General features: G+C 36.8%; 2 protein-coding genes across 10 annotated transcripts in view; one reads left to right on the plus strand and one right to left on the minus strand.

Moving 5' to 3' along the window:
* The window catches only part of ssbp3a (single stranded DNA binding protein 3a), a 34098-nt gene extending 20444 nt beyond the window's left edge, over positions 1–13654 (minus strand). For all 8 annotated transcript variants that reach the window (XM_081375258.1, XM_081375256.1, XM_081375254.1 and 5 more), the window contains exons 1-4: positions 13463–13654; positions 12963–13035; positions 12783–12844; positions 12326–12410 (exon numbers count right to left, since the gene is read on the minus strand). In XM_081375258.1, coding sequence (XP_081231384.1) covers positions 12326–12410; positions 12783–12844; positions 12963–13035; positions 13463–13518 — 276 coding nt within the window. In that variant the 5' untranslated portion in view covers positions 13519–13654. The remainder of the gene's footprint in view (positions 1–12325; positions 12411–12782; positions 12845–12962; positions 13036–13462) is intronic.
* Positions 13655–14421: 767 nt separating this feature from the next.
* Positions 14422–27948, plus strand: acot11a (acyl-CoA thioesterase 11a). Of its 2 annotated transcripts, none has more exons than XM_081375248.1 (16): positions 14422–14544; positions 17263–17472; positions 17771–17840; positions 18146–18206; positions 19202–19303; positions 19599–19746; positions 20134–20284; positions 21547–21666; positions 21767–21905; positions 22692–22747; positions 24330–24396; positions 24800–24883; positions 24967–25100; positions 25324–25455; positions 26729–26855; positions 26939–27948. In XM_081375248.1, exons 2-16 carry the CDS (start codon positions 17286–17288, stop codon positions 27095–27097), a joined length of 1737 nt encoding a protein of 578 aa, XP_081231374.1. In that variant the 5' UTR covers positions 14422–14544; positions 17263–17285; the 3' UTR covers positions 27098–27948. The 2 variants fall into 2 exon arrangements, with proteins under 2 accessions (XP_081231374.1, XP_081231375.1); XM_081375249.1 differs by having other exon boundaries at positions 25345–25455; positions 26939–27506.
* The last annotated feature ends 46 nt before the right edge of the window (positions 27949–27994 follow it).

Genomic DNA, 27994 nt, shown 5'->3' on the forward strand with positions numbered 1-27994 from the left:
CGCGAAAGCTCGATAATCGCCTCAATCGCGTCTTCCGCGCAAGTTGAAAAATTTCAACTCGAGCGGAAAATTCGCATGAAGACGGTGAAATTCACCGAGTTGAGTGCGCCTCTGGATGGTGCTGTGAACCCAGAGACGTCGGCGTTTGGCTTTCCTCCGTATTTGGGACTTCCACAACAAGTACAGAGCAGCAATATCATTTATTTCAGACATGAGGAAAAATTATGGCAGAAAGAAATTGTGTTGTTGATGATGATGATGACACACTCCTTTTCGCAGGATGTTTTTATTCGCGAGTGACGCGAAAAACAAGAAAAACATCCCGCGAGTAATCTAGAGCGCGTAACGCGATGCGAATATACACTTTGCGTTTGGTGTGAACACGCCATTAGGCCATGTAGAAACCACCCTTCACACACCACTCACAAAAATCTCCTTATTTAAATATTTAAATTAAATTTTGATTAGCAGTCAAATTTTTCATGTTTCAGGGGTGTTCACTGGAAAACAAGAGAAATTAAGACACTGAATAATAAAAATAATACCATTCTAGTAAAACTTGGCTTTCATATACATAAAGTGCTAGAATAAGTTCTGATTGTTCCTGATTAGAGCCTCATTAATAATCATAAAGCAAACGCTGACAGTACTGTCACATTTCTGTAATATATGGCACCTTCCCTTAGGCTGAACAAAGAGAACTGACAATACAGGTGAGTTATGTCTATGTGGAGATTCCCCAAACAAGCAGTATGTAAAAGACCCCAGATTAGTTTAGGGCTTTGCCTTGAGCAGTTAAACAGCAGGAGCTGAAAAACAGTTTTTAGTGTTAGGGTAAACGTACCTATTAAGCTCAAGTACCCATTAAGCACACTACCATCTTGGAGCTCAGATTATAAAAAGAAACAGCAATGTATTATCCTATTTGATGTATTAACCAATTGATGTGTTTGTTACTATATACCTCCTGTAATTTTAAACCAATCAGACCATTGCACACTGAGATATGTGTGTCCATGTGTTCACACTGTCTGGCGGCTATTTTCAAAGCTGTCTGAAAACTTTCACCAGAAGAGGAGCCCCTCAAATGTGCATTTTTTATATGTTTAAGCCTTTATTTTGAAGAAGTACATCATCTTATTGCAAAATTAAGAGATTAATGTTTAGACTTTTGCATATTATAACCTGGAACCTGGATGTGGGAAATAATTACAGTTAGATCTAAAAGATAGTTTTAGCAACATAGCCCAGATGCTACGAACATAGCTAGCTTACTAGCTGTATAAGATTGTGTGCTACATTAATATATTACTTCACAGGAATTAATGGCTTGTACTTTTAAATCCATAATATTATAATTTTACATTTTATTGATAGTCTGTGGTTTTAAACTGCTGTAATTTTTAAAGAATTCATATTATTGTTAGGTGAGCTTAAAGGGTGCACTACTATGACAATCACACAGCTTCAGTGTGACATCAATTAGAAAAAGCATAATTTCATAGATATTGTCTATAATAGTTGTTCATATTAAAATTGGTATAAACTTAATACATTACCTAGATTATTAATTTAGCTAAATATTTTCCTTTAAATTTTAATTTAATATTTATTAATTAAAAAATGTTTTTGCTCCAATTAAGCACAGTGTGTGCTCCCTTTAAGCTCACCCACATTAAACGTCTATGTAAATACTTAATAATCAGAATTTAAATATTAACTGATGGTTGTCACTATGTTAATCTTCAAAAAAATGATTAATAAACTTATTTTCACAGTCTTAAGATGACAAAAGCTAGACGAAACTATAGTGTATGCCCAAAGATGAAAGAGGCATGTCATACAAAGAAGGAGCCATCAGAAACCTGTCGTATCTGTCCAAGAAGTTTGGAGTAGACAGGAAAGCTCTGACCCAGAGAGTTAAAGGGATACTCCACTTTTTTTGGAAATAAGCTCATTTTAAATCTCCCCCAGAGTTAAACAGTTGAGTTTTACCGTTTTCGAATCCATTCAGCCTATCTCCGGGTCTGGCGGTACCACTTTTAGCATAGCTTAGCATAATGAATTGAACCGGACAAGACCATTAGCATCTCTCTCAAAAAAATGACCAAAGAGTTTCGATATTTTTGCTATTTAAAACTCGACTCTTCTGTAGTTACATCGTGTACTAAGACCGACGGAAAATGAAAAGGTGCGATTTTGAGAGTATAGTTCCTAGCCATATCAGCCTAGAAAATTGAAACTTTACATTTTCCGTCTGTCTTATTACACAATGTAACTACAGAAGAGTCGAGTTTTAAATAGGAAAAATATCGAAACTCTTTGGTCATTTTTTTGAGAGAGATGCTAATGGTCTTGTCCGGTTCAATTCATTATGCTAAGCTATGCTAAAAGTGGGACCCCAGACCCGGAGATCGGCTGAAAGGATTCGAAAACGGTAAAACTCAACTGTTTATCTCTGGGGGAGTTGTAAAATGAGCCTATTTCCAAAAAAAGTGGAGTATCCCTTTAAGGAGCACATTGGTTTGTTTTGTTATTTGATTTTTCAATATGGGTTACATAGCTGAACGTGGACTAGTCTAGATGTTGCAATGAGTTTGAATGACACGTCACTATGAATAGGATAGGCTACCTGATCAAATTGAATGCCTTGTTGCTTGATTTTAGTGTTCTGTTTTTTTGTGATTGACTCTGTACCTTCAAATAAAACTTTTTTCAATTATTCCTTAAAAAGGTTGTTTAAAATAAACAAGAATTTTTAATAAAACTTGTTGTGAGCTTATTGGGAACAGGGGTGTGCTTAAAGGGTACAAAACGTACCCATTAAGCACAGCCAGACTTTTTATATTTAATGATGTACATCTTAATTGAAATACTTTTGTCATTTAAAATAAAATGAAATATTATAGTGTGAGAGATTAATATTTTATTTTAAAATAACTTCTTGTACTAAAACCAATATCTTGTGCACTAAAAATGTCTCAATGTAGATTTTGGTGAGCTTAATAGGTACGTTTACCCTATATTCATAAAGGTATCTGCCTGTTCAGAGTAGGGGGAGGGGAGCGTCAGCAGTCAGACGCAGGCAGACACAGGCACAGTGTGTTCACTCGAGGCAGACCACCCAAGTCACCTGCCACCTGGGCAGTTGTTATGGCAACCATATCCTCTCCAAACAACCACATTCAGGTGAGACGATGGAGGGAGGTGAATGGGCAGAAACGCTTTACATGTCATGCTAATTAAGAGCTTGTGCTCAGTTCTGTGTTTTGTTACTCATATTGACGTCCACACAGAACCTGCAGACATTTTCACAAGCTTTGCAATGATTGTGCGTGTAAATCTGTAGAATTTAAACAAAAGAATGTGTCAGAGAACTGCACTCTTATTGGCTGCTGAAAGTAGTGATTTATACAACAGTTAGTTCTAGTCCTCAAATCTGATTGGACGAACAGCATTTCAAGAGTACATACAGTCCAACAGACTTTTCACTGTTTGTGCGTTTCCGACAGACTGTCACTCACTTAGTGGTGGGGATTTTTCAGTGACTCTTTCTGCATTTTACATCTTTACGCCAGTAGGTGGCGACGAGTGACTCTTTATGAGTGAATCATCGAGTCTTTCACTGAACCGATTCATTCAAAAACACTGATTCATTCAGGAATGAAACAAGTTAATATGCATATGTCCCTACTATATAGTAGATAAAAACAGCATGTGAAAAGTGTATATGTGCAAATTAACAGTGCAAAACACTGTTAACGATTTTAATACTCATTTCCCACAGTACTGACGCACCAATACTCTTCTCTACAACGGCAAACTGACACACCTGTTGCATGGTGTTGGTGTGCGATGTTGCATGGTGTAGAGATGGGCGATTTGACCAAAATTTTATCTCACAATATGAGTAATGCTATTTGACGATAACAATATATATCACAATATAGTTATTTTTGCTTTAAATACATTTATGATATCAACATTTTTGATACCATTGAAATTTCATAAATCTAATCACCAATTTCAATATCACAAAAAAACTGTCAAGCTCACTGAACAAAGATACAAATGAAATAGACCTTCCTGAAAAACTTCAAGCATTAGATAGGCCTATATATAAATGCTACATAAATTGTATAAAGCTATCAAATGTACAAAAACACTGCATAGTCTTCACTTTGTAAATTAAATATACATTTATTATTATTAAAGTTACAAAAGCGATTCAGTCAAGAGCAATGAGATTGTCTGATTAAATTAAATGGCACAGACAGCAGCAGGTTTATTAGGCTGCTGTCACTAAGACCGGATGCACTGATTTAATATAGCCTACTAATTCACATGCGTTTTCTTCCTCAACTGTTAATGTTCACAAATTCGTTTACAAGGATACTTGTAAAGATGGACATTTTGACACACACATGTGTGTATTTGACCATTCAAGCTGAATAAGGCACCAAAAGCAACTCAGTTCAAGACTTCATGTGCGCACGAAGAGTCTTCTAGACAGTGCACACATATACCGAAACGAGTCCTCTTTCGGTGCTTATTGCGACTGAATGATTTCTCGGGTGCACCAAATTTTCGTCTGCCAAAAATATATGCCGCCCCGCCCCCCCTAATTTTTTCAGCTCATGTTGGGCTGATATGAGTTTTTCAGATATCTTGTATATGTGATTCAGATGCAAGCATTTGGTTGCATGTAATCACAGGTGTTGAGTGTGTATTGCTTTCACAGTTCAATCAACAGATACATTTTAATATTTAATAACTTGCATTTTAAAAATAATATTGTGGGTTAGTCTGTCTGTTTTTTGCCACCAACGAAAATAGTTCCAAATGAAGTCAAAGTAGAATCAACCATTGATTGAGCATCACACAGAGTGAATGAATGTTGTTCAACAAATAGGTAAGTAAATGATTCAATGACTTAAATAAAGGCTGCATCCAAAATCGCATACTCTACGAGTAGGATCTTCTGAAGATGAATCACTTAACCGGCGGCCTTTAAAAATTATGTTGTTTATAGTGGCAATGTTATCCAGACTAGTGTTGTCACGATACTGGAATTTCTAACTTCGATACGATACACACAGCACAGGGAGGCTTTATTTGAAATTCGTAATTACTCCTAACCCTATCCCTTAAACACTTTATTCCCACTATTAAATACCTGTTAGGCACTTTATTTCCACTTTTTGAATATTTTGTTCAGTTTTATTTAAAATATACGCCACTCTGAGCTGATATGCGATAGGAAAAGGGATAAGAATGAGTTCGTAAAAAGAGTGAATCGAACTCTGGTCGGTCACGTCAAAAGCTAACGCCAACTGCCTTACTCTCCTCACTCCACACCACACTGATATTGTTATTTGATGGGTTTCTTTTGTAATTTTGTCTGGCTCAATCAGACAACAGTGAGCGGAGTCAGTGTAAATAGCCTCTGCCAACAAGCCGGGCTACTGGCACATGGCGTAAATAGATTCTGAAAACAAACTAGCCTATACCAAATAACATCAAGAATGTCTTTTCTTGCTGAACGAAGGCACAAACATTTTCACCCAGAGCTCCACAATATCATGAGGAATTCAATTCAGGCAGATCAGTGACTGCTGGTCTTAAGCCTGGCCTAAAGTACACAGCACTACATTCCGACCTCCTAAAAGACATACCCCCTACTCCACCTAGCCAGCAAGACAACAGTAAGGCAAAAAGAGAGAGAGAGATAGAGAGAAAGAAGGAAATTCCTGGAATAGCTCAGAAGTGGAGAGCCACATTCATAACCACTCCTGTTGTAGCGTGTCCACACAACCTAGCCAAGAACAGGGGCTTTCTTATCAGTGAGCAAACTAATTAACCCACCCTCTCTCTCTTAAACACACACACACATAAAGAGAGAGATACGTGCTGCGGGCCCCGACCTCGTATATGAGAACACAAATGCCGGCCCCTGAAGTTTCTCCTGGCCCTCATTTTGTTTTGTTTATCTGCAGCACACAGGAAAAAAGATGAGGATTGAGCCAAGGCCTGACCCAACACCCCTCCCCTGCCTGCACTCCCTCTCTCTCTCTCTGTCATTCACTTCCTTCCTGTATTCTCCAGTCCCCTGCTGCTCCCTGGGCTGTAAACGCAGACAGTGGTGCAAACCTACGAGTAACTGTACATAAACAAAAAAAGGGTTTGCAAACATGTCCACGGTTTCAAAGACCTTCATGATGTTTATGGTGTAGAAACAAGTATTGTGAAATACAAGAACTAATATAGAGCCCTAAAACAACAGTTATTGAAGATTGGTGTGTCCCACGCTTGGTGTGTCTAGACAGACTAGTCCTGACAGGCTGACAAGAAAGTTTTTTGGGGGCTTTTTTCAGCAATTGTACATCCCTGACGCCAGTAAAAAATAAACAGACAAAGAAAGGAGAGAAGGGGGAGGATATGTGTGTGGGTCAGGTTTTGCCTAAACTACCAAACCAAAAGCTTGGGGCCAGGTTAGATTTTTTTTATGTTTCTGAAACAAACCTGTAATGCTGCATGTAAAATACAGTAAAAACAGTAATACTGTAAAATTTTATTACAAAGTAAAATAACTATTTTCTGTTTAAATATATGTTAATATCAGGGTTTGTCCTGGGTCAAAAATGGTATTCGGCTGTGGCGGATGAACAGTCATCCACCACACACAGTACAAAGTGCCTGTACTGACATTAAATCCAAAATATTTTATGCAGAAACAGTTTGTAATATTAACTTAATATTAACGTATTCATTCATGAAATAATCACTGCCAGGACCGATCATAAGACAAAAGTTCTTAGAACTATTTTATATTTAAAAATCTGTAAATGTATATGCAAATAGTCATTGGGTGACTGATTTGTAAAGTTAGTAATAAAATGAACAACTTAGTAACACATTACATAGAAAAAGTGGCAGGTCTATTATTTTGCATTTACACTCCAATACTTAATGCACAGATCATTTGACATACAGTATCAGATTGTTTTGTTCCGTCCATTACTATGGTTATCACTGTCAATCGGATTCAATCGTGCATTTAATTACAGTTGTCAATCGAGAAACTTTGCAATGTGTAGTTAGCAGCATGAAAAATATATACTACATGCAGAAAGCGAGCAAAGATCGCTGCCATTATAATCACTGAAGCTGTCAATTACTTCAGCTCAATGTCAGATACACAAACTCCTGTTATAATCAATGAAGCTGTCTATGCTGTGCAATGAATCTCTTATTGACATCGTGTTTATATTTTGTTGGTTATAATGAAAGGAATCGTGAGCATGCAGAACTCACGCTAATCAAAAACTCCCATTTTGAGCAGTGTTGAACTACCTTAAACATCTGATTGGTCATTGCATTCACGTACTCAACAGATATGTCTGTGATTGGCTACAAATCTCAACGTTGCAAAAACACGTTGTAAGAAACCTTTGACAGAGCATTCACACAAACACTATCGGGAGCGTTTTAAAGCAGACGGCAATCAGTGGTACCAGTACTGCAGAACAGCAGGTACATTGTCACATCAAATGATCAAATAAATCTTTGTAAGGACAAAAATTTCCTTGTTTTAATACAAATGATTAAGTCGTAGGAACTAATTCTTAATTTGTGGTCACTATTGAGAGTCACCGATTTAGTCACCCCTAGAAAAAGGTCAAGTGAGGGTTACATTTACAGAGAGGGTATTGATTTAGAGTAAATATCATTATTAGCTCGGTGTAAAAACAATAGAATTCAATGGAATGACCCCATCATGTGTTTGTGTACACGGCTGACGAGAGCCTCAGGAGACACAAGGACTGAGATCATAAGTGTGACCTTGCATTGGATTCTGTCAACCTCTGATTGATCAAAGCAATCACTGCATGTTAATATCATTACAGAATACACAGGGGACTGGAGGGTCTTCACACTTTCAATGGCCAACTAGTGAATGCTGATTGCCACACCACCTTCAAAGGTGTGAGGAAAATTGAGCAGTGAGAAGATTTGACAGTCAAATCAATGATTTCCAACAAACTCCTTTGCATTCAGCTGTTGCTCAAACCAACATTTAGCGTGCTCACTCAAAAAATCTGTCAGGTGTGACAAACCAAAGCACCTCCCTTGACTGTCCGCTACATTCCTGTGACCGGAAAACTTATACCAGTATTTAATTGCCATCCAAGTCAAATGACTGAATCATGTACTTCTACTAAGAGAGGTTTGTGTTCGGAGTCTAGTTTATTTTTTTCCCTGAAGGGAGGTGGGGCGGGTGCGACACATTTTCCTGCTGTGTCAGGGTTAAAAAGCTAAAAAGCTAGAGGAGACCTCACCATTATCAGATCTTGTAAGCTCCCCTCCCCCACCCCACCACAATCGACCACCATTTCAGGTTGTAAAGGGCCAGGTAATCCCATGAGAACTGCCTGCCATATTTTAATGGCACAATGACGGATGAAGACCTTCCACATTATACTGCATATCTTGAAGAAAAAACAACAACCATGTAAAACTAGCATGAACACTTAGGCTAGATACATGCTGGGGTTCAAAAGGCTAATTTTGGTAAGATTTTTTTGAATGTTTTTGAAAGAAGTCTCTTATTCAAAGCAAGGCTGCATGTATTTGATCAAAAATACAGTAAAAACTGTAATATTATTACAATTTAAAATGACTGTTTTCTATTTGAATATATTTTAGCATCATTATTCCAGTGTGTAGTGTCACATGATTTATGTTACATTTATTGTAGGGCTGTCAAAAGATTAATCACGATTAATCGCATCCAAAATAAAAGTTTGTGTTTAAATAATATATGTGTGTGTACTGTGTATAATTAAATTTGTATATATAAATACACACACATGCTTGTATATATTTAAGAAAAATGTGTAATTTATATATAAAAAATTATATTTATATATAATATAAATTATATATAAATATATACAGTATATGTATGCAAATATTTCTTAAATATATACATGCATTTGTGTGTATTTATATATACAAAATAATTATACACAGTACACACACATATATTATGTAAACACAAACTTTTATTTTGGATGCGATTAATCGCGATTTAGGCCCGTTCACACCAAGGACGATAACTATAAAGATAACGATAAAGATATAATTCTAAAAATCGTTCTCCATATTAAAGAATAACAGAGTTCACACCACAACTATAACGATAAAGATATGAGAAACGATATCGCTGGGATCACTTTCAGAACGATTTTGTTTTCCAGCTGTCGAACGATAAAACACTGACAGCCAATCAGAATCCATTCTAATTTAAAGGTCTCGCGCATTAAAAATGGATCTGGATCATCCGGGCACGCGCGTGCTTAGAATAAAAAGACCTTTATCGGTCGTTGGTGTGGAAGCATATATAGTTATCTTTATCGTTATCTTTATAGTTATCGTGCTTGGTGTGAACGGGCCTTTAATCTTTTGACAGCCCTAATTTATTGTTATCATCCAAGTCGAAAAACAGTTGTGTTGCTTGATATTTTTGTGGAAACTGTGATAATCTTTTCAGGATTCTTTGATGATTAGAAAGTTCAAAAGAAAACAGCATTTATTTGAAATGGAAATCTTTCATAACATAAAAAAAAGGCCTATTTATTGTCTCTTTTGATCAATTTAATGCATCCTTGCTTAATAAAAGCCTTAATTTCTTTCAAAATAAATTCATTACCAAACTTCTGAAGGATTGTAGTATTTTTAAGAGTTTTCTATTTTTAATTGTAATTCTATTGCCATTGCACTAGAGTTAATGTTATGCAACCTGCTAGAGTGTCTGTTGTGGAAGGGACCAAAGCTCCACAACTACAAAATAAATCCTCACAGCTTACTCAACTTAATCCAGCCTAAGAACATCTACAGCATTATAAAACTCTAGGATTTGGGGAGATTTGTGTAAGACTGGTCTCTGTTTCAAATAACATACGTTTTTCCAATCATGACGTACAGTACTAACCCCAAGCCATTGTGGTCAATATCAAAGTACTCTAAAAGACCCTGAATGGCGGAGGATATTGACAATTACCTAAACAAAGAGCATTACATTTCTAATAAGGTAGGGATGCGCGGTATACCGGTACTGCAAAAATACCGGTATATATTATATTTCAAACGGTACAATATCATAATTTTGCTCAATTCGGTATTTAATGCGCTGCTGTTTCGCAGTTCACCGCTAGGCGGCAGTGCGCTACCCAAACTGACGCGGGTCACGCACAACCGGCAAACGGTGACAACGGAGGAACACGATGGATCAAACAGATGAAGCTCATTCTACACGCCCGTAATTAATAAATAAAGAGAGCAGTAGGAGTGAAATATAGCATTACTTTGCCTACAAAAGTAAGGAGAAAGGTGAAGCAACAGACCTCAATGCACCACTCTACAAACACTGCTTTAAATTTGCGACGGGAGGCAACACATCAAATTTGGCTAACGTTGAGCACTTGTCACTTGATCATCCTGACTTGTTCAAAGAGTTCAGAGATCGACAGGTGAGTCCATCATTCAACTGTTTTAATTTAGACTTTTATTCATAGCGCACATACATAAAAGCTTATCAATTAAATATGACACGGTAAACACGAAAGCTCAAATGTGCTTGCATGACACGCTAGAACCAATGAAGTTTAGGTCTCATAATTTTTGCACTTTCAAACAATCATATATTAATTGAATTTGAATGAATAAAGAGATTAGTGATATTAATTTTAGTATTAGTGATAGTAAAATGAATGGCATATCACTGCTGCTGTGGCGAGTGCGACCCCTAGAGGAATCTAAGGAATCTAGAGTAATAGTAGTAATATGGATATTACTAATATGAATGTTAGAGTAACACTTTACATTTAAGCTACATTTGTCAACATTCATTAGGTAACCTGACCTAACCGTATTATAGCATTTATTAATCTAGATCGATCAATCAGTAATTATTATTTAAATATACTAATACATGTTTAGCATGTTAACATTACTTTATATGCAATGCATTAAACTAATATGAACCCAAACACAAACCAAACAGTAATCAAACCAAGATGAATAAATGCTATAAATGTTGATAATTCTCTGTTAATGCATGACAGCAAAAAATTAGTCATTTCATTATTCTATTATTATTCTATATTAATCAATTATTTAACCTATTTTAATTGTATCATTTCAGGTTTCTTTCTTTCTTTTTTTTTCAAAATCAAAATTTAATCTACTGTAAGTTCCCTGACTGTTTTTTATTTATTTTAACATTTTGATACTTTTTGTTTGCACTGCAGAGTTTCAAGCAGTGTTTTTTAATAAAATTGTTTCAATTCACTTAAATTTTGAAGCTGGTTATTTGTCACCTGTGGTATCGATTTAGTATCGATACCGAGGTATTAGGTTCTGGTACCGTACCGAAACCAAAATTATGGTATCGAGCCATCCCTATAATAAGGTGATTTAACTGTGAGCATTCCATCAAACATCACAAGTTGAAGAGGCAAATGTCCAGCTTTCTTTTCAGGCCAGGTGTAGTAGACACATTTTGTGGACTCTAGTTCACCTATAACACTTCCAGTAACCAAGAGTGATGCAACAAGCAATTTGTCTGAATGAGAAACTGCATCAGGACAATCAGAACATATTTAATGTTCATTTTATAAGTATAAAATGAAATACAAACCAAGCGATTAACAAAACATCTTTGTTAGGGTCACGGATGGTTATTTAGCGCAATAACTCAAGATTTACATGATAGAGATTTTATAACTCATTACTTAACTGCATCATTCCTGGTTTCAACATGGTGGAAGTCTGATTTTACATGTGCCTCATAAGCCCTTTTACGTTCCCATTCTAGGGCAGTGAGTACTGGTAGCATGTACACACAATCACTCAATGTATACTGTTACATAACCTAATGCTATCAATATTCTGACATTCAAGCCATATTCATTCAACAGTTTACCGATCCCCTAATTCCCAAGAATAATGTGAAGGAAATGCTTTCCTGTTCACAAGCTCACCCAAACTGGACACAGTCATGCACTAAATGTGCAATCAAATTCAAATCAAGCGCGCCAATCTGAAAAAAGGATATTCAATACCAATTTAACATTAATGGAATGAGGATAAACAAAGCTGACCTGGAACTAAAACAATAAATAAGCCGCAATCTCATATTTGCGATCAATATTCTGCTTCACACCACAGAGTAACATTTCAGTGGTTTTATCTCATTGTGAAACAGCAGATCTCTTCTATTACGATGTGCTAGCGAGGGGTGAATTAAACACGCATCACTTACATAGTCATGGAAGGCCTTCGCTTCACTGGAGTGATCACATGTGTCCCGTCTCTCAGGTGCTGCACAGTACAGGTCCCAAAACACACTGCGTAATGACAACATTGTTTGGAATGAGAAGATATTGCAGTGTCACAACGGTTATACTTACTGATCATAACATTGATAACGCAGTATTAAGACTATGGGCTATCTGTTGAGATTAACTTATTTTATGCTTAGTGTTGTATTGAACTCAAATATTTCAGGTAGCCTAAATCATAACAAAAGTAATTATTGATTTCCCTTCAGATTCTTTTAATATATTCCCCCAAACCAAGTCTAAGCCAAGCAGCCAGATATCATTAAATGTCACAGCCTGGTATCCATTCAATTCAATTATTCTTAAGTTTATAACATATTGTAAAGATTCCATATACAGCACAACACTGATCAACAACTGAAGAGAGTTAATACACACCACCACCAAGAGTGCAGAAAGCCTGGAGGTTCTCCAAGGGTTATGTTCTTCTCCCATCTTATCTAAGCATAATAAAAACAGACAGCAGATGACTTTAACACACACACAATGAATGCATAACAAGATTGGTCAATGCACATGATCATTCACTGAAGTAAATATGAATATGCACATACACACCTCTGATAAAAACGTCTGTGCGGATTTCTGAGCTCCCACATGTAGCAAATATTCATAGACGTATAATGCCAACCTGTACAGTAAAACAGATGCTTCAATAAAAACTGATGCCATCTAATTAAACTGTCTGGGTTTTTTCTACATATTAATAACACACAGTCTTATTCTTGTCCAAGAGAATCATCATTGCAGTTTGCTTCCACCAACAACTGTTTGAGTCTAGTATGGGCTATACTGTATTTCCAAAACAATAATTGATTTCACCATGGGCGTTTGCAAACTGGCATGTTGTGAAATAAATATTATACTCTAATAAAACTAAAAAAAAATTAAAAACTTACATGTATAGCAAATAAATAAAGACATTAAAACAGAATCAGTTTTCACTCTAACATCACTGAAATATCTTGAACAAGACATTTGTTTTAGAAGACATAATGACATAACACAACATCAGCTGTGCGTGTAAAGAAGACAGAGAGAGAGAGAGCAGCGCTTACTTTTCCCGAGCTTGCCCGTCCGATGGCACCGCGGTCCCTTTACCTTTCGCGAACATGTCTTGCGCTGAAGATAAACGCGTCTGCCAGCTTGACTGCGATGTTTCCTTATGCTCAATGCTCCAGCTGTCAACGTGTAGCCCGCCTCTGACCCCATCCGCTTCAACCGACCCTGCCACAGCCAGAGCATGAACTGCGTGTGGGCGGGAACCCGCGGTGCATGATTGACAGCTTCATAGGCCAATCAAAATATTCGACCTCATGACCTCACGATCCCCCTCATCTGCATAAAAGTTAAAACAATAAAACCATCTTCTTCAAAAAGGGGTAGTATATTGCAAATTGCTTTGATCACGCGTTGTCTCTGAGTATTTCTTTTTTAAATTATAATCATATTGAAGGTTATTTTGTTATTAATAACATGTTTTTCTGTAATTTGGTTTTATCGTGTGCATTGCTGCTTTGGCAATCTATGTAAAACACATTTTTATTACAGTAGTGAGTGATTTATTTATCCAATTAGTGATTTATTACAGTACCTAAATGAATTCTCTCAATTATTTCATTGCATGATTTTAAAATAATTTCACCTACCTAAAATGTATTAAAATACATATTTCTGTAGGCTACTGTACGTGCTTTGGTACTGTTGTAAATGTTAAAAATTATGCTAACAAAGCTTTGCTGACTCCTGACTCTAGTTGAAGCGCTATCCTCTGCTTTCAAAGACTTATTGCGCCACCTGTCGGACAGCAATATAAGCGATAAACCGCAGGTGTCAACACATTCCGTGCTGAATGCAAACATGATTGTTTTCTTTCAAGTTTGTTATGGTTTTTGATGTGAGAGAGAGCATACAATAAGGATCCTAAGAGTTTCGTGAACTTTACACAACACATGTAGCTAAACACGAGGCACGGGGCGGGGTCTTAGTGAATAGGCTACTTGTTAGTGAACACTACACGCGCGCGACTGAAGAGGTTTTTGCTGAGCACTCGTGCGCTTCCGTGAACACTCCGTGCCTGTCAATCACTGGAGTTGATTTTGCTGTGTTGAATTTAACCTGACTCTCAAGGAAAATCGCGGTAAGGGCGTGAATGATACTTTATATCTATTCATCAAGCCACGTCTCAGCTAAATCATGTTTTGACGCCGTTCTGCATAGTCATTCAACAACTGCACGTCTATTCGCTCCATTGTAAAGGCGCTGCGCGGAACACAATCACACATAACATCTAATCTTATGTTTAAGTGAAATTGTTGACAAATCGTATTGGCATGGCACAGGAATGTATCTCAGTTTTACTCATTAAATAAAGGGCGTGAATGTGAGGAGTGTCACTTCAAAGGTTTATTTAGGGTTGCGCAATTATCAGTAGAAGTACAACACTGTGACGTGCAGTTAGTGTTCGCCTATATCTGAAGTACTCATGATGTTTAGTATGCTGGCAAATGCAATTAACAAAAAGGTTTAGTTTAAGCAGGTCCAGTCCAGTCTGTAAAAAAAAAAAAAAAAAAAAAAAATTAACTGGGGTTCATGGACCCCAGGCCAGGGGGCTGCAGAGTTTTAAGGAGCTTATGGAAAAGTTTAGAGAAAAACGGCGTTAAAGTCCACATGAAATCAAAATTGACCATATTTACTTTGTTTGCCTAAATTGATCGTTTTGTGGTGAACAATTCATCCATGCAAGTCAATCCACACAAAAAAATTTTTTGGCTTTGTAATCTTTAATCAAAATCTGAAAATGCCCCTCCCCTCTGCATTGGAGGACCTTCCCTGATGACGCACACTTGACGGCTTGGTTTGGGAAACGCTTAACCACTCCCCTCAAACCGTTAAGCCTGTTTTATACTTCTGCGTCGAACTGCCGTCGTAGCTACGTCGTAGGCTGTGTGTAGCGCGCGTACCCTACGGCGTACCCTGACGTGCACCTCTCCAAAAATGTAACAACGCGTCAATTCTACGCGGACACAAGCGCGGTGATTGGTCTGGGGTTTCACATGCTCCCTAGGTGCGCGTCAACGCGGACAACGACACAGAAGTATAAATTAAAACCAACACGTTGCCTACGGCGTATAGGCTCCGGCGTAGGTCCGACGCAGAAGTATAATGAGGCCTACGCCGTAGCTACGTCGTAGGCTGTGTGTAGCGCGCGTACCTTTCGGCGTACCCTGACGTGCACCTCTCCAAAAATGTAACAACGCGTCAATTCTACGCGGACACAAGCGCGGTGATTGGTCTGGGGTTTCACATGCTCCCTAGGTGCGCGTCAACGCGGACAACGACACAGAAGTATAAATTAAAACCAACACGTTGCCTACGGCGTATAGGCTCTGGCGTAGGTCTGACGCAGAAGTATAATGAGGCCTACGCCGTAGCTACGACGTAGGCTGTGTGTAGCGAGCGTACCTTTCGGCGTACCCTGACGTGCACCTCTCCAAAAATGTAACAACGCGTCAATTCTACGCGGACGCAAGCGCTGTGATTGGTCTGCTAGGACCGCTCCCTCGGGTTTCACATGCTCCCTCTGCGCGCGTGAACGCGGACAACGACGCAGAAGTATATATGAAAACCAACACGTTGCCTACAGCGTAGAGGCTCCGGCGTAGGTCCGACGCAGAAGTATAAATCAGCCTTTAGTCTGTTATGAGCGAGAGATGGAGAGGAGGAGCGCTAAAGTAAAACCCTGCCCTCTGTTCAATATTCCGTTTCACTGGGAAATACGTCACAACACTGGAGAAAAGTCGTTTGCAACTTCCGGTTCACGCGGACTTTAAATAATATAAAAGGAAATAAATAAGGAAAATAAGATTGAAATGAATAATTAAATGAGTAAATAAATAAATAAATAAAAAGGATAACTGTCCCGGGGCCGATTAAGCATTTTTTTTTTAATTCTTTATTACGTCAGCTGTGACGCAGGTGTTGTACAGTAGGTGGCGGTATATGCAGCTTCAAGTGTGTGTGAAAATAAGAAGCGCAAATGCGCGTGCGTGCGTGGCGCGCAAGAACCAATGAGGTATTTTTACAGTCTATGGTTCTAGCGCGTGACACACTCAAGTTCGAGCTTCAGTGTTTTTTTTTTTGTTTTATTTGGACATTTGATGTGGACATTTGATCATGTGCACTTTTGTAATTGTAACAAATCACCCGAAAGGCATTTATTTACGCAGACTATCTGAGACGTCGTTGCCATAACGCGCTGGCATTTTGACACCGCAAGCTTCATGCTTTCTAACCTTATCTCCACTTTTTTTCTCTTTTTGTTGCAATTATTAGCTATGCTTATATTGTTTGTACAAATAAAATAGCCTACAACTGTTTATATTAGTAGTCTTATATTCATAATTGTGATTGTCCCTTTATTTCTCTCATTAACAGATGTTTACATCTACCAATGTCTTTATACAGCTTTATACATACAGTAGCCTACACTTTTTTTGGGTGTAAAATTTACTTTTAGGTCTGACTTTAATAATTAGCATTATGCTAAAGTAACTAACAGTAATACTCAGTGTTTGTTAACATGAACATGTTTGAAATGAATGTCATTGCATTAGATAGAATATCAAACATTTATTATTATTGTTTAAAAAGGCTGCACATATCAGACTTTTTATTTTTTATAAAAAATACATATAGGGATCAAAATAAGATGAAGATTGTTTGATCACTTTCTAGTTATCTTATTCAATGACCTTCGCAGGTTTGGTTAAGTGTCCAAATACTTAATGGGATTGGATTGCTATACAAAACTCCAGTTTCTAATATTAACTTTGAACATTATTATTGTTCTTCTCAGACGCCGGCTTTCAGCTCATCAGCATGGCTTCAGAGTCCGAGCTTAAGAACAATCTGCATGACCTTCATCTGGAGGATAAAGGGCAGCAGCATCGCAACCCTTCAGAGGTGAAGATGAGCCAGATAGTGCTGCCCTGCCATGCCAACCACTGCGGAGAACTGAGCATCGGACAGCTGCTCAAATGGATGGACTGCACAGCGTGTCTGTCTGGTGAGTTTGCACAATGAGTGATGCGAAGCACCTTTAACCTGCATTGTAAAGGCTCCAGAAATTCTCTTTATAAGGATATGAGTGTTAGTATAATACTGAGGACTTGTTTGCAATGACTAAGCAAACCTAGAGCAAATAATCTAGATGTGCATGTGACTGCATCACTGGAAACCTTTCAATATGGGATAAATTATTAGGTACATTTTTTCACCTGTCAGTCACGAACAGGTAAATCTGTTAAAATGCAGTGAGATTCATTAGTGTCAACATGACTTATTTAGATCTGCTTGTATTCCAGCGGAGAGACACGCTGGATGCCTCTGTGTGACAGCTTCTGTTGATGACATCTACTTCGAGCACACTATCGGGTACAGAAGAAATATCACTTATGTTTGAGATAATTAGAGCCACATTTCAGTGTCTTTTGAAAAATTTCCTTACCAGCATGTCATTTGCCTTAGGGAGTACTGGCAGTTCTGTCTGGTTTATTGTGCTATTAAACTGCTATTAGACAGAAGATTGTTAATTACTCTGCCAGCCTGTCAGACTGTGCTAATAAAACAACACCAATCAAACGAAACTTTGATTAGTGAGGAGAGTCTCAGAAATACAAGCCCAGTGGAAAACAACCTCTAATGAGACACTGTCATTATCACTCACGAATATTTTTCAGTGTTGGACAAGTGGTCAACATTAAAGCCAAAGTCAACAGGGCCTTCAACTCAAGCATGGAGGTAACAAACACGTTTTAATCAAATCACACTGTATATGTTTTTTAGAAAAAGTTACTCTAAGACCTACAAATTTCTTACTATTGTGTTACACTTTAGACGTTTTCAAGCCAAGCACCCCTAAGTATGATAATCATAAACTATAAAAGGCACAGCTATTTACATATACTGTCTCAATATAAAAGTTTGTGTTTAATATATGTGTGTGTATATACATTATTATATTTATATATATATATTATATATATATATGTGTGTGTGTTTAATATATATACATTATATATATATATACACACACACATATATTATATAAACACAAACTTTTATTTAGATTCGATTTATCACGATTAATCGATTTGACGGCACTACTTTGTTTACTAGATACCTTTTTTCTACCCAGTATTACTATATTACTATAGTATTTCTATTAGTGTACTGTAGATGATAAGAGAACCGTTTTGAATTTGATTCAAATTTATTTGTAGAATTTTTAAACAGTTATTTGTAAATATTTTCCAAAGATTAGGAGAGAATATTGCCATAGAGCAAGAACGCTAAGAGTGACAGTGGTGAGGAGAAACTTAATATACATAATATTAAAAGTATATGTTTTGAAATACAGTTAGATATATTTTCACAAAACAATTTGAAGACTATATGAAACTATCTTTACTGTTAAAAACTGCCTTGTCAATGGAATAATCAAAAAAATATTGTTAAAAAAATATAACTGTTGGTTATTTTAATCCAGTTTTAAACAGTAATGACAAATTCAGTATTAAAATAATTTGTTAAGCATATTTAAATAATGCCTTTAGTTGATATATCATATTTGACAGGCTTAAAATTACAGTCTGGAAGAAAAAAAATCGATCAAAAGCAATTCTCTCAAATTTTCTGTTAACCCCCCCTAGCACATTGTTCTTAAATATTGTTGTATTAATATTGTTTAAGTAGAGTGGTAATTATGGCCGTATGTATTGGTGTTTGTGTGTGAGGTGGGGATAGAAGTCATCTGTGAGGACCTGTACAGTGGCCGGCATTGGAGAGTGTGTCGGGCATTTGCCACATTCGTCGCCAGACGCACAGATGCAAACAAGGTATGAGAAAACACTGCAATAATAATGTGTCTAATAACCTTTATAAATATGCTAGGCCCACTAACATCTCAGTTAATGGGGAAAAACATATTTCATAAACTGATTAGGCTTACTTTTTTGTTATGGCTGTGGAATATTATCTTATGTAAGGACACGCTGCAAATAAACTAGGCTGATACAATTGCATTCAGCGCAGCATTTGAATGCACCTTTACTCTTCACTCATTTTTATTAAACCAGTTATTAACAATGAGGTAATATGTAGATAAGAAATGTTTCTGGGCTGTGATTGCAGGCGCAGCTAAAGCAGGTTGTGCCCTGCACACACCAAGAGCAGGTGGAGCACAGTTTAGCAGCTGAGAGGAGGAGGATGAGACTCATTCACCATGACACCATGCAGGATTTGCTCAACAACAAGACCTTCCAGAGAAGTATCAGTGAGGGTAAGTGTTGTAAGACATGGAGACACTTCCCTTTCATTCAAGTCTCTGCCCAAACACGTCACAGACTGAACACGTGAAAATATCTCAGACAGAGTGAGTTACATGGCCTTAAAGGCATAGTTCATACAAAAAGAAGTATATTATGTCATAGTATTTTCTCACCCTCATGTCATTCCAAACGTGTATGACTTTCTTTCTTCTGTGGAACATGAAATAAGATATTTAGAATCCCCATTGGAGTAAATTAGGGTGAGTTAATGATGACAGAATATACATTTTTAGAGCCAACTATATGCGCCTGCACATGATCTATTCTAGACAATCATTTAGTTTCCTCCAAGCATCTGTTTAATGTCTTAAGGAGGTGTTTTATTGTTTGTGAGGCAGAGAACCGTGGTGAAGATGAGGCTGTGCCGACAGAAAAGACACGAGTGGAAAGCGTCGAGCTGGTTCTTCCTCCTCATGCCAATCACCAGGTCAACACATTCGGCGGCCAGATTATGGCCTGGATGGAAAATGTCGCTACTATTGCAGCCAGGTTTGTGCCCACACACTTGTAAAGTGCATTTTTATACAGCAGTTAATATTTAGCTTTAAACCCTCGACCTGCACTAGATCAGGGTTCAAGGTTTGTAATGTTGTCATAAACGTGCCGCAAAAGAGACTTCTGCAATGACAGTACACTGAAGCTTTAATTAAAACAAAGAGCATGAACTTCAGCTTATTTAAATACTCCATGAAATCATAATTAAGATTTGTGCCATTTAGTTCATGTGTGTTGGATTTGAGGCCATCTGTTTGCTAGTTTAATCCTAAAAGTTGTCATTTGCTTTTAGAAGATATATAATTTATACTAAGGGTACAATTAAAAACAAACAAACAAATAAACAGATATGACTTTACCATCCTAGTTGATTAATCACAATTGTTTTGTTTTCTGAAATGTTGTTTATATAAGCAAATGAGGAATTATCTGATTAAATATGTATGATATATAATATATAATAAACGATAACGATTAAATTAATAATGATAAATAATTTGGATACATTTCCAGAACAAAAATCGGAACATTTGATAAAGCGAGGTTCAAAAACCTGTTTAAAGTCACCATGAAATCAAAATGAAAGTTTTTTGGCCTTTAGTATTAATATTATTATATATAAACAAACCCATGTGTAAAAACCTTAAGAATATAGATAAGAATAAAACTGGAAGGTTTGGTGTATGTTAGTGCAACCGAAGAGGAGATTTATGGCTCAGTGCATGTGAAACCCCCCCCCAAAAACAAATAGAGATAATTTAATAAAAATAAAAATAAACACTTAAATGTGCATTTTGGATGTTTTCTTCCTGCTAGTCTGAAAGAAGAAATGTTATGGAAGTAAAATAGCCCAAAATGTCAACATAGACCAGTGCATGAAAAAACTATTTGTCTGACTTAAAATATTTATGACTCATCCTGCACTACACAGATGTACGTGAAAATCAGCTGCTCTCTACATTTACATTTAATCATTTAGCAGACGCTTTTATCCAAAGTGACTTACAAATGAGGAGAGCAATAAAAGCAATGAAACTAACAATAGGACAACAATATGCAAAATTCTCTAAAATGAGAGTGTTCCTCCCCTAATACCACCTGAAACTAACTAGCATGTTGCAAAGTCTGTCCCACCAAATCTTCTTGTTTCTATAGAAAGTACATCAGCACAGGAAAGAAAACTGTCTCATGATGGTCTTATTTTGAATTATTAAAAAACTCAAGATATACTGTATGGCTTTCTAATTTTTTAACAGTCGTTTATGCAATGCTCATCCTACTCTGAGGACCATAGACATGTTTCACTTCAGAGGCCCGTCCCAGGTTGGAGATCGTTTGGTTCTGAAAGCCATTGTCAATAACACATTCAAGAACAGGTGGGCTTGTGTAATGGGCATCCAAGAGCTGTATTTAGATTCTAATGACTACACTGTAATGATGTCAGTCAGCTGACTGGCAGTGTCTCTGGTTTTGCAGTATGGAGGTAGGCGTCTGTGCAGAAGCCTATCACAGAGAGGAACCTCTGAGGCACATTAACAGCGCCTTCATGACGTTTGAGGTGCTGGATGAGAAAGGAAGGCCACGCCCACTGCCTCCCATAAAACCTGAACCTCAGGTGAGGAGACGAAATCTGAATCCACATTGTGCTTATAGTGTGAACGGTCATGACAACACTCATTTGATTAAAGGTGCTGTATGTAACTTTTTTTATAAAATGAATCCTTTTTTTATTGCCTGTCTGTGAAGGGGTTGTAATCACACATTACACTGATCCACTTTTCGTGTTTTGCTATTACCTCTGAAGGCCAGCATTCCTATTTTTATGTGAAGTCTCCAGGTCGGATTTTCTGCGAAATCCACCGGATGTGACGTGCATGCGCGCTCCCGAGCCTCTCTCCTTTTTATATACAGTCTATGCGACGGCACTGCAGCTAACGACATGGAGTCTGATAACACCAAAAAACGACCTGCCTCCAGCACAACACAGACTCCAACACAAACTCCAAAAAAATAAAAAAAATATAAAAAAACATAAAAAAAATGTTGATAAATTTTTTTTTATCTGCTGAAGCTCGTCAGGCCAAACGTCAATCGGATCGACTCAGGACGAAAACACGGATCAACATTGGCAGAGCGTTTGAATTATGGAGAGACCTCCGCTTTATTTTAGGTAGCCTATAAAAACAGACCCTGAGTTGGCTTTTTTTCTGATAAATTACAAGTTTTCAGATATGCTAAAATAAATAATAGTAAACTGTAATGAAATAGCAAGGTAAAATACAACATACATGAGACATGAAACATCACCGCTAGAGGCCGCTGGATCCTACATACAGCACCTTTAAGTAAATTGGAAATTGTCAAATCTGAATTTTGAGTGCTATTCTGAATGTTTTAACAGGAGGGACAGAGGAGATACCAGGAGGCTCTTGCCAGGAAGAAGATTCGACTTGATAGGTAGCAAACTTGGTGCTTATTTTTATTCTGATAACAAGAACTCCAGTTTATAATCTCACAAAACAATGTAAGAAGAGCCGGCTAGAATGCAACATCCTCAGCTCACCCACAGATGGCGCTGTCAGTGTGCATCTCTGCTAAAAACTAGATCCATAAATATAATACATACACTTTACTTTCTTAAACTTTAAGGTCAGGATTTGAATTGTTGTTCCTAGAAAATCTGGAAATATTACAGATATATATATATATACATATATATATATACATATATATATATTATAATAAATATATATATATATATATATATATATATATATATATATATATATATATATATATATATATACACTCACCTAAAGGATTATTAGGAACACCATACTAAAACTGTGTTTGACCCCCTTTCGCCTTCGGAACTGCCTTAATTCTACGTGGCATTGATTCAACAAGGTGCTGAAAGCATTCTTTAGAAATGTTGGCCCATATTGATTGGATAGCATCTTGCAGTTGATGGAGATTTGTGGGATGCACATCCAGGGCACGAAGCTCCCGTTCCACCACATCCCAAAGATGCTCTATTGGGTTGAGATCTGGTGACTGTGGGGGCCATTTTAGTACAGTGAACTCATTGTCATGTTCAAGAAACCAATTTTAAAAAATGATTCGAGCTTTGTGACATGGTGCATTATCCTGCTGGAAGTAGCCATCAGAGGATGGGTACATGGTGGTCATAAAGGGATGGACATGGTCAGAAACAATGCTCAGGTAGGCTGTGGCATTTAAACGATGCCCAATGTTGTGGCTTCACAAATGCTTTGCTGCATACCTCGGTTGTAACGAGTGGTTATTTCAGTCAAAGTTGCTCTTCTATCAGCTTGAATCAGTCGGCCCATTCTCTTCTGACCTCTAGCATCAACAAGGCATTTTCGCCCACAGGACTGCCGCATACTGGATGCTTTTCCCTTTTCACACCATTCTTTGTAAACCCTAGAAATGGTTGTGCGTGAAAATCCCAGTAACTGAGCAGATTGTGAAATACTCAGACCGGCCCGTCTGGCACCAACAACCATGCCACGCTCAAAATTGCTTAAATCACCTTTCTTTCCCATTCTGACATTCAGTTTGGAGTTCAGGAGATTGTCTTGACCAGGACCACACCCCTAAATGCATTGAAGCAACTGCCATGTGATTGGTTGATTAGATAATTGCATTAATGAGAAATTGAACAGGTGTTCCTAATAATCCTTTAGGTGAGTGTGTATATATATATATATATATATATATATATATATATATATATATATATATATATATATATATATATATTTTTTTTTTTTTTTTTACTATGCTCAATTCTAATGTATTTTTTATTTTTTTTTGGCTTGGCTAGAAATATTCTTTTCATTTAAATCTAAATGTCTCAAATCTATTTAAAAACTATTCAAATGATTTCATGGAATAATTAAAATAAACTTGAAATAATATGAAATAATATTACATTTTTCAGGAGCATCATTTAGCTGTATTGTCTGTTGTTCAGTTCTTCATGAGTTGGAGCTCATCTGGTTTTGTTTCTCCTCAGGAAGTACATCATCTCATGTAAGCAGACTGAAGTGCCACTGTCTGTCCCATGGGACCCTAGTAACCAGGTAACTTTCCCTGCAACAGAAAATACCTAATTATATGAATATGTACCATTAAAAGGTCCAAACTTGTGGCACAAATTGGGCAGAAGTAAAAAAAGTTATTTATATATATATATATTTATCAGGATAGACATACCAAATAAAGTCAATAAAATGGACAAGAATTGCAGAATTATGTAAATATGACTTGACAATTTTCCAAAATACTTGTTTACTGCTCATAATAATATATGGTATTGTGTTACACCTTGCCAACGTACAGTATGTTGACTAAAACATGTTAGTACTACATTAATCAAAGGTTTCATTTACTCACAATGTGTATCTCCTTTCCCCTGTATTTACATAGTGCTGTTGTCTGGACAGCATTGATGGCTTATTTGAGCTGAATTATTCTGATTTTCAGGTGTATCTGAGCTACAATAATGTGTCAGCCCTGAAAATGCTTGCAGCCAAAAACAACTGGGAACTCAGCTCAAAGAAGGGTCATGTAAGGGCTACTCTCCATACGTCAGTCTTACATTATAATGTTCCCCCTGTAACATCAGATGCTCATTGTCTTACTCTGAGCAGGTGAGTCTGTATACAGTGGAGGAGAGTCAGAGTCTGTGTTTCAGGGTGGAGTTTGAGATGGATGTCCCAGCACAAAGGGTCTTCACCCTCCTCTCGGATCTCAGCCGCAGACAGGAATGGGACGATCACTACACGTGAGACACTACACACCACAGTACTATTAGCTACTTACTACAAATGAAAAAGGGAAGAATACGGATAAATGTAATACCTATTTGTCGATTTATTCCGAAAATGTTTGGTAAAAAAACATGAGAAACTTTTGAAGTAGAGCTAATGATTTAAAATTGCAAATCCAAATGTCAGTTTAAAGTGATGATTAAATGTTTTTTTGTGTGTGTTGTTTTAATTGTGCAGTCTGTGTGAGCCACTCATTAGGGTCAATGAGGATGATTTCATCTATAGAGTTGTTACTCCTTCCGTCAGTGAAGGAGGAAAAGTTCAGGACTTCATTTTACTGGCCTCTAGAAGACCGCCTTGTGATAGCGGGTGAGGATGTGGTATTAAAGTCTACATATACAATATTTGCTACCTTTTAGTTCTGTGGCATTTCTGAGTGAACCAAGATTACAAAGAAGACAAAGATTACAAACACATTTGGATGTAAATAAGTACATAAGATCAGTTTGGATTTAATGTTGCCTTTAAGCGAGCTTCTCTAAAGATGTTCACGGCATGTCGGAAGTACCGTAATTATGAGATTCCAACTTGTAAAAAGCGTTCACATTTTTGTAGAACTTGTAATTATGACTTTGTAAACAACATCACATAGTTTAATACATATTATGTCCACTAAACTAAGTTTACCTATCTTTCCCTCGGGTCAAAAAATAATTAAAAAGAAAAAAAGGAGTGTTCATCTGAGGGGTCTGAGACCTTAGGACTTTTGTCGTACTTGAACCACGTATACACACAATTTTTTTTACTGGATTCGAGGAGTTTATGTGGTTGTAATAAAAAAGGACCACATCCTTCCCATCCCTTAGGAATGCGTGGAATGCTAAAGTATACATATAAAACCCTAAAAAAATGCTCAAAATTAAACCTACAAATGCTAAAACATTACCAAAAATGATTTTATTATGTCTACATGTGTATCTGAATGCATACTGAAGAGATAAACTCAAGAACTGACTTTAGGACCCAGAGGAACAGCTCATTTGCTCCATATTGAGCTATAAGACCATCTAGTGGTATCATGTTATATATTTTTTTTCCACAAGAGGTCTGCAGAGACACCCGAATTGACCCAATGTGAGATATTTTGAGCTGGTTATGCATGTTTTGGAAAGTTATTTTGAATTTAAGTTGAAAGAATTTGAGGAATGTGCTAAAATTATATTATTTATTGATAAAATCTAGTAATTTAAAGGTACATCAAATCAAAAATTGCATTAAAAATTAAAAAAATATTATTAAAATGAAATAATATAAAAACATTAGTATAATTTTAAGGCTTTGGGTCATTTTGACCCACGAGGGAAGGATTTGTTACAGAATCCGAGGAGAGGATGAGGGTTAATAAGGCAATTGGATGTCTTGGTGTCTTGTGGTTTTGTCTATTGATTACTCAAACTACAAAGATTTATTTAGGCATTAATAGTGTTCCCATAGAAAAACATAATTCCACGTCCGAGGATGTGAACAGCTCCGAGTAGAACGTCACTGGTTGTCATCTAGTAATTACAGGACATCGCTACATGACATGAATGCAGCAAAATTACTATCTGTGTAATACATATGATGTATATTTGTTTTCTAGGGATCCATATGTCATTGCCCTACGATCAGTCACTCTACCCACTCATCCACCCACAGAGGGGTTCAACAGGGGTGAGGTGGTCTGTGCTGGGTTCACCATTTATGAGGTGTCGAAAAGTGTCTCAAAGGTAAGAAAAAATACTCCTTCATATGATGCTTACTATGTACTTCCTCACTGAAGTGTGTGACATGTTTCTCGTTTTGCCCTCAGATTTCCTACTATAATCAGGCCAGTCCAGAAGTGATGCCGTACATCTCCACTGACATCGCAGGCCTCTCATCCAGTTTCTACTCAAATTTCTGTGCATGCAGCCAGTATCTGATGGACAACATAGTCAGCACACCTGAATTCACCTCTTCTACATTATGACCTGCTGCTGCTGCTGCTGGGATCAACTCATCATGAAATGTTTATGCTTTTAAAGGGGCCAGATCCAATACTTTTGCAGCACTTTATTCTTAAGTCCATAATTAAGAACTGGTTCTTATTCAGTATTGATCCAATTTTTTTTTTTTTTTACTAGGACTGAATGAAAAACAATGCTTTAGCTGAATTGTGAGGTTGCAGTTTGAATTGAATGTGATGAGAGGGAAAGACTGTGGCGCAAACAATACAGTAAAAATGCATTTTTCTCACTGGTTGCTCACAACAAATATTAAGGGTGAAAGTTTGATTTGTGAACAAATTATTAATCTGAACAAATTAGAGTCACAGATAAGCCTAAAATTCAGGCATTCTTTCTCAAGGGTTATTTTTTAAAATAAATGCATCACATGACTATTTTCTCTCCCTTTTCTGACGTTTGTAATTAAACAAGTTGTTATCTTCATTGACTAAGCTCTCTACAATTGAAAAATGTTTTTTGTCGGGTCCAGTAACAACCATTTTGCAAAACCTCTGTTACATTGTGACAGGTTCACACTGAAATAACTTTAAAAATAAACCTAATTTCTTACACTGGGATCCATCAGAATATTTACATAGTACATCCAACACTTATGTCCCTTTAAAAAGAGAAAGATCATTTTAGAATGATTTTATCATAGTCTCTATTTGCTTTGTTTTTTCAGTAATATTTTTTGGTGCAGTGATGTTTATAAAATGACTATTTAATTGCGTCTGTTAACTGATTTAGTTTAGTTACTGACAATTTTGTTTAAATAAATATTTGTTAAAAGTCCTATTTCTATCATATATGAAATAAAATGACAAAGAAGTAGTGTTAATAATTTAAACAATTTATTTTAAATATTAATCTCTCAAGTT

Source organism: Scardinius erythrophthalmus, assembly GCF_964197995.2.
Source record: "Scardinius erythrophthalmus genome assembly, chromosome: 9".
Taxonomy (NCBI): Eukaryota; Metazoa; Chordata; class Actinopteri; order Cypriniformes; family Leuciscidae; genus Scardinius; species Scardinius erythrophthalmus.